Source organism: Gavialis gangeticus, unplaced genomic scaffold (assembly GCF_001723915.1).
Source record: "Gavialis gangeticus isolate Ggan-Ray unplaced genomic scaffold, GavGan_comp1, whole genome shotgun sequence".
Lineage (NCBI taxonomy): Eukaryota > Metazoa > Chordata > Crocodylia > Gavialidae > Gavialis > Gavialis gangeticus.
In genome coordinates, this window is record NW_017729011.1 from 3671526 (window position 1) to 3679831 (window position 8306).

General features: G+C 49.6%; 1 protein-coding gene across 1 annotated transcript in view; it reads left to right on the plus strand.

Moving 5' to 3' along the window:
• The window catches only part of CDC26 (cell division cycle 26), a 12442-nt gene extending 6590 nt beyond the window's left edge, over positions 1-5852 (plus strand). Inside the window, exon 2 of the mRNA XM_019510397.1 lies at positions 5421-5852. Coding sequence (XP_019365942.1) covers positions 5421-5594 — 174 coding nt within the window. The 3' untranslated portion in view covers positions 5595-5852. The remainder of the gene's footprint in view (positions 1-5420) is intronic.
• Positions 5853-8306: the final 2454 nt, after the last annotated feature.

Sequence of the window (8306 nt, forward strand, 5' to 3'; positions counted from 1 at the left end):
TGGGAGTAGCTGACCACACCTGCATCTGCACCTCCTGGCCAAGCTCTGCTGCATATGTCCCTAACCGCCCACCTTTGCCCAGCTCCCCGGACCTAGCAAGTAGGCAGCTCCTCACACCCCCCTCCCCCCACCACATACACACACACTGCTTCCCTACCCCCCACAATATACTAGAGCAAGACTGTATTTTTGGGTTGCACCAATAGAGATTTTTGGGGCTGATACTGATAGCTGATTTTTAAGGAGACATATTAGCTAATACCGCTTTGATTTTCAATACAGCTGTGTACAACTGGTAAGTCTGTTGTGGTGGAAGGGGAGGGGGGAGGGAAGGCACGTGGGGGCGCAGATTAAGGCCTCTGCAGTGAGGGAGGGAGTGGGGCTGGGGGTGGGCAGGCACTGCCCAGCTGGGGCGGGGTGGGGCACAGGACGGAGCTGCAGCTCCCCTGGTGGGGGCAGCTCCCACTGCTGTGTACACTCCCGGAGGACACGGGGGTGGGGGTGTGTGCCTCCCAGGGAGGCTGGGACTGTGGCAGCACTGGGCTCTTCCCAGCAGGGGTCTGGACTAGGCTGTGGGTGGTGGCGGCAGTGGGAGTGGGCTGGAGGGGCTGCAGCCACCCCAAAATTTGCTGTAGTTCCCCCCCCCATAGCCCCCTCCCAGTGCTGCTGCCCTCCCCAAATGCAGCCTGGTCCAGCCCTGGCCCACCCTTCTCTGCACAGATAAGGGGACAGACCCCCCCCATGCCCTCCCAGATGGGAGCAGCGGCTGGAGCCACTGGATGAGCGGCTCCCAAATGAGCAGTGTGCAAGGCAGGAGCCACTCCCCCCTTCCCAAGACCCCCCCAGGCAAGCTGTGACTGTGCCATGCCCAGCTGGGAAGCACCTGCCCCAGTCTCACTTCCTCTCTTACCGCAGGGGCCTTGATCTGCCCCCATCTCCGCTCCCCTTCCACCCCAACAGACTTACCAGCTGCACACAGCTGTCCACACTGCCCAGGCTGTGTTCCTCACTGCCTAAGTGCTGCACTGTGGCTGTGCACATACAAGGGCCATTTATTGGCCACAAAAGGCTGATTTCTGTTACAGACAATTTTCTTGGTATTGGTGCTGATCCAATATCAGACCAATGTATCGATGCACCTCTACTGTATTCTGAGCTATTATGCAGTCGCCTCTATATATGCTACTCAAAAAAAAAAATGAGGACAAAAAATATTTTTTTAAATAAAATTAAAATATGCTATAATAGAAATTTGATTTTAGTATAAGTTTGTTTTTTATTTATAATTCATTAAAATTATATCTTCTAAAAGATTTTAGATGTGCAGCCCTTGACAGCTCAGCAGAAGTGATTAAGTGGCCCTCTAGCCAAAATCATCGCCCACCCCTGAACTAGACTGTTCTCAGTGGTGGCAGATAACAAATCAAAGGGCAAGGGTCTCAAGATGCAGCAAGGGAAGTTTAGGTTAGATAGTAGGAAAAAACTTTCTCACTGGGAGGGTAATAAAACACTGGAACAGGTTATCCAGAGAGGTTGTGGACTCTATCCTTGGAGGGTTAGACCTGGTTAGACAAAGCCTTGGCAAGGATAATATAGATAGGGATGGTCCTGCTTTGAGCAGGGGGTTGGACTAGATGACCTCTTGAGGTCCCTTCCAACCCTCATTTTCTATGATTCTGTGATAAAACCAGGAGAGGGAGAGAGGTCACAGATTCATAACAAAGGAGCCAGAAGAGGACACTGGAGCAGTGTGCACCAGCCAGTGCCCGCTGCCAGCTGAATGAGCAGAGGGAGCCTGTAGACCAGGCTTGTCCAACATGCGACCCGCCAAGGCATTTTCTGTGGCCCATGGTGTTGCAACAGGAAACAAAAGTAAACACTGTTTACTTTTGTTCCCACCCCTTGTCCCTCCCCCAGCCCCTCAGCAGCTTCCTAATGCCTGCTGAAGGGCCGGGGAAGGGACAAGGTTCCCACATGTACTACATCAGCTTGACATTGCCGACGCAGTGAATGTGGGAAGAGTAGCAGCCATGTGCCGCTCGGGACAGGATGAGCCCAGCCGGAGCAGCAGGGGCTCCTGTATCCGCCGGGGAGAGGAGGGAGGGCGGCAGGGGGAGAGGGCAGGCGAGCCTGCAGGGGGCGGCGCAGTGTTACCTGGCTCCCGGCTGTGGAGGGGCCGCCCGGCGTCAGTGTTGGTATGTGGGGCAGCGGTTGCGGCACCTGCTGCCATTGCCAGAGAAGAGCTGGGGGGAAGAGCCCGGTGCTGCACAGCTCGGGCAGGACCTGCCACTGCTTCCTCCGGCGGCCTCGCCTCAGCCTGAGGCAGAAGCTGGCTGCTGCGGGTGGGGCCAGGGGCCCTGAGACCACCGCGCTCCTGTCCTGCTGGCTGCTCCCAGTCCTGGCTGCTGCTTGCAGCCATGAGGCCAAAAGCGCCGTGTGCTGCTGAAAGGCCTGGGCAGCTGGGCTCCGGCTAACAGCCCCCAGCCCCGGAGCCTGCCAGCTGCCACTGGTCAGGGGCCACCTTAGCCAGGCTTGTATCCAGGAAGAGAAAACTAAACCCCTCCAGCTGCCCCCGAGCAGACAGCTCTGCCCACACAGGGCCGCGGGCCACCCTGCACCAACTCGGCTGCTTTGCAGCTGCACCCCTGACCCAGAGCCACCAAACACCGCAGATGGAGGCCATCTCTCTCCCAGCCTGTACGGACACGGTCAAGGGGGCACAGGGGCCCAAAAAGTAAAAAATAAAAATTAATACAAGGTTGCATTAGAGAGGGCTCACCTGGAGGAGGCGAGAGAACAATGCAGGGAAGCCAGGGGCATCCCTGACCTTTCGCCTCCCGCTCCAAGTCAGTGTCCACAGCCACCAGGGCAGCAGAACGGGCACTCTTCTGTCTCAGATGCCTTGTGCGGTACGGGCGAGAGGTCTCTGCCACCTCCACCTTTAAAAAATAATAATAGGATGCAAAACTCTGAGGAACTTGGACCAGGGCAGCCGGAAGGGGGTTGGGTATGTCCTGCTTAGCCCCTGATTCCAGCCTGTTTCTTTCCAAGCAGTGAGTGTCTGGGAGGATGGGTTTGGGCAAAATATGGCCGAGGCACCAAGCAGCACCCAAGGCCTGGCGCCTTTCCCTGCAAAGCTGCCAGGCCGACAAGGGAGGAATGCCAAAATAGCTTGCTGCTGTAACCTAAGTATTTATTTTAGTCAAGTGTTTGGTATTATTTCATTGTTGCTTTTATATTGTTTTTATTTTGGATTTTAAACCACATTTCCAGACCCATTTCATTGTCACTTCTTGCAACTTCATTGGTGTCAAAGGTCATGTAACATCACTTCCTGATGTGATACCACTTCCTGTGAGGTCTTTGAATATGGCTTGCTGGCCCACTGGGTGATAAAAAGTTCATGGTCCGGCCCCACATCCAAAAAGGTTGGACACCCCTGCTGTAGACACTGATCGGTGATATTCTGCCTGGAGACGCTAGCAGAAGAACAAAAGGAAGACAGCCCCACACTTGCCTGGCTGCCCCCCGGCCAGAGCCTTCTTCCTGGTCTGGTAGATCAGTGTGACACAAGCCTATTGGACACACAAAGGAAATGTGGGCTTTGGCAGACCTATGGTCTGGTCCAGTAAATGGCAGTTCTTACGTTCTTATCTGTCTACTTTGGGTGCTACATTGAGATACCTTCCTCTTTACCCTTACTTTAATTTAGTGGTAGAAAGAAACAGACCTGGCTTGACAGTACCTAATTTGGTACCTATGGGGCCCTGTATGCGCAATAAGAATACAGACATTGGAGTCTGCTCCCTCTGGAAGCAATATTGTCGCACACGAGGAACAGTCCGAAACCTACCTGGCTGCTCAGGCTTCTCCTAAGGGAGTGGGTGGATGCAGAGAGGTTCTGTCTATTTTGGGGAGGTTGGTAAGGAGTGATTGTGAATTTCAATTTAGTTCTAAAATCAGCAGAGCTGTGGGGACATGCACATGACATGCATTGAAAACTTGTTGTTTAGATGTTTATTCTGCTCTATCTAGAAATGCTCATAGTGGTGTACAGCAGCAGATAAACAACCCACAAAATAAGATGCAACAACAGACTCCCTAGTCAACACAATCAAAGTTTAAAACTCCACCCCACTGTATCCACTCCGACTGGCACATCCCAGTTGAGCTTCTCAGACTAGAGACTACTTAGCTGGGAATCATGGAGCTCTAGCAGTGCTGTAGAGGCCTTTGTAGCATTGTAACACTCAAGTAACTGAAATTCTTAACTGCAGTGCTAGCCCATAATTGAGAACAGGGCTGTCCCACTGGCGGTATGGGGATAGTTAAAATATGGCCTGTGGGCTCTGTTGGCCACCTTTCCCACTGCCATGTGGCAGGGAAAGGCCAAGAGGTCCATGCACCATGGGTATGGATGATGAGGAGGCCACGTACCACGAGCAAAACCTGGGTGGGGGTGTGCGTGCTGCTGGCACAGTCCATGCTGTGGAGGGGGGCACATGCCACAGGTACAGCTCATATCAGTGGGGGAGAATCCTAGAAGGGCTGCTGCTGCTACAAGTAACCCCCAGCCATGCCCAGTTTGGACAGCTCTGGTTCAGAATATACTTGTCTTCCTCCTCCACTCTGGAAGCAGTTGCCATTGTGACGGGAGTAGGTTCACTTCTGAACACGTTATGGGGATGAGAGCTGCCATTTTAGTGGATTGCAAGATTTGTCTTAATATGCAGGCCCTTGCCACATAGCGGGTAGTATCCAACCTGTGAAGTGATACTTGTATCTTTGTTTAGGTGTGATCTGTGAAGTGCCTCAGTGCTGTGACTTGTGCTTTAACACTTAGGGCAAACATACTGTAGATCAGGGGTGTCCAACTCAAATCAGTAGGCAAGCTATATTTCCTGCCAGCATACAAGATGTTAACACTGCTGCCTCACCTCCTCCAGTGGCAGGGACATTAATGCAGCAATTGAAAATGGTGAATTTGGCAGTTGGTAAATTTGGCTGCCTCCCACAGCCTTTATGTTACCCCAATAGCTGCCAACTGCACTGACACAGCAGCTCTTGCAGCCACAGCAAGAAGTCCCAGGACACTATCTGACTCATGTGCTATATGTGTAACACCCTTGCTGTAGAGCTATCCAGAAAAACCCAGTGAAGTTGTCCAGTTCATAGTATCATAGTACTTAAGGTTGGAAGGGACCTAAACAGATCATCAGGTCCGACCCCCTGCCCGGGGCAGGAACAGGTTGACAGGCTGCTTGTCTATAATAAAATCAGCTTGCCTAACGTTTCCCTAGTTTCACAGTTTCAGGGCTCCCTCTAGAGTTAGCAATAAGAATTGAAAAAGGCTCTCTCCTTGACAGTGTCGTTGCGTTCCCTGTGCCCTGGTTTTCATGGGTCGTCATTCTTTTTTGCAGAGCCGCAAGAAGCAGCGTGAAGATGTGGATGTAGTAGGAGCGAATGATGAAGGAGCTATTGGACTGAGCAACGACCACAAGAGCAGAGAACAAATGATAAATGACCGAATTGGTTACAAACCTCAGCCCAAACCCAACAACCGTTCCTCCCAGTTTGGAAGTTTTGAGTTCTAGAGATGAGAGTTCCAGACAGTTCAGTATTGGACACTGATGGGACAATCACCCCAAGACAGTGCGAGCAGAGATGTTGCTGGTGGGAAGCTCTAGCAATGGCTGGGACTGGCCTCTGCATGCCAGTGAGTCTCATGCTTCTATAGGGGAAGGTATTACTTTTTCCAACAGGTTTTGGACATATTTTTAATCTGACTTGTTACCCTCCCTCCAGCAACCCCCTGGCTAGCTGTTTTGTTTTAAATAAATATTTTTTTTTTTAAACACAAGAAGTTCTTTATGTATCAGAAAAGTGTATGAGGCAGGTAAGGATGAATCAAAACTGTGAGCAGCAGAGTTGGAGTTGCTGAGAATGTCGTTTTGGACCTCATGGACAGGGAACAAGTAAGGATCAAGTGAAGGTGCTGCCACCATGAGAAACTACACCAAGGCCAAACTCCTCTGGAATTGCAGAATTTAGTGTTCTTAAAAATCAAGGCAGAAGGATCTGTGGTCAAACAAGAGGTGCAAATGCTTATAGAGTGAAAGGAAATGGAGCTCTGGGGAGTGTCAATAATACAGTTCCATGAATATGGATATAGGTGATTGAAGTTCTTTGGTTATCCTGCAACAGGTAAGGCATAGTAGTGGCAGAGTAAGCTTCCTTCTCAAGGTGCTCCTAAGAAAGCTGGTTATAATGTTGGATTTCTGCCTATTTAAAAGTAGACCAGCCTCCTCCCAACCTCACTTACATAGGCTGCTAGAAAGTTCTGCCTTATTCCTCCAGCTCTGCAGTAATTGTGTGAGCTGGTGCCTTAGAAGTGAAAGGCTGTACATTTCTTTCCCAGCCCACTTCCTCCACCAGTATTTCAGTGCAAGTAGGGAAGCAGAATAAATTGGGTACAGGAAATCCTGATGCAGACTGTGTCTTCTAATGGTTAAGTTTCAGTTGGAACACTGAAGTAGTAAATTAAGGGCTCATGCTATATTTTTAGCTGGTCTGTTACTTCCAGAGTCTTGGAGAGGTATTTCAGGGTGGTGAGGAGGCCACCAAACCCAGTAAATGCATAGGTTTGAGACAAAAATCTGTAGTGTCGGGGTAACTGCTGCATCCATGATGGAGTGGTGACATACGGACAGATGAGGAGCTTCCATGAACAAAATGAACTTGGTTGAGGGGATAGCTGAATGTACCATATTTCACAGTGTATAAGTTGACACTGTACAAGTCAATCCCATTTTTCTAATCCAAAAAGTTAGGAATTTCATAGATCTGGTGTATAAAACAACCTAACTTTTTGGATCAGAAGTATGGGATTGACTTATACTGGCCCCTGAGCATCCTCACTGTGGACTGGGCACCTGGGGGTGTGGACATACGCCACTCGCAGGGGGCAGGGTGGGACTTGGCGCACAGCTGGTATGTCCTCATCCTTTGAGTGGCGCTACCAGATGAGCACTGAGCCCAGCACTGCTCCCCATGTGCCCAGCCCACAGTAAGGGGCGTGCAGGTGTGGACCCCAGTGCTGCTCGCAGGGGATGATGATACAGTGTATAAGTCAAGGTTGAAGAGTTAAAAATTGGGCTTCAAAACTCGACTTATACACTGCAAAATACAGCATCTCCTGTTCACTATGACTTATCTAAATAAGAGTTCTGCTTTAACAAAAATGTGAAAAACTATAGCACAGAATCTGTCTGCAGAGGCAGAATGCAGTGACTCTATTGCAGGTATTTTGGGTCATTCACATAAACAGGACAAAATTAATGGGGTACTGGTGTGTATCTAAGTGCTTTGTTTTCTTGAAATTTCTAGAGTGCTGGAAGCCTGAGACAGCTTTATCTAGTTTTTATTAACAAAGAAATGAATTGTAGGAGTTGTAGTTTACACATGGTCACAGTAGCATAGCAACTGCAAGCATGGGTGCTGATAGCAGATTCTTTATGTAGCATGCTTCATCCCTAGCCCCATAGTACTGCCCAGGAAACTGAGGCCAAGATAAGTTAAATGACTTGTGATAGTCACATAGGAGGATCAATAACAGTCAGGAACAGACCTTATGTCTTGACTCCTGCCCTAGCTGCCTCTCCACAGTATTGGTACATGGTGCTAAGTACTTCTTCCCCTGTCCATTATATTTTATTGGAGTGAAATGATGACTGATTTTGTACTTTGAAATGTTCAGAGCATATAGTCACTGATAGCTGGTGAGGGAAATCTCAAACACTGTTCCAAGATCTTAATTTAATTTATTACATGATGGTCACAGTAACTGCAAACATATGGAAGACTTCTTCAGCTCCCCCCCCCCCCTTCACTACCACATCCGATTAAGGCAACAGCATGTAGAGTTGTTCTTGCTACCTGGTACCTTCTTCTCCTGCATACTTATTAGTCTGCATCTTACTCTGTAGTTACACACCTATCTAGTTGTATAATAGCCTCCCACACTTGCACATTGCTGAGATGTTCAGGGGGCACAGCGTGACATCTGGAGTCTCCAGAACATGCAAAAACCAGCTGGCAAGCAGCCTTCTTGGTTACAGCATGCCTGCGTGGACAGAATAATCTGTCTGCCAAGCTCACATTTTCAATACAACCACCTCAAAGGAATTTTGGGGTCTGGGTACCCGTTGGCATAAAGTTAAGTAACTGATCGGTTGGAGGAGGAGCAAAGTCATGGTCTAAGCTCCAGATGTATGCAAAGAAGTTCTGGGGGGGTTTTTTGTTTGTTT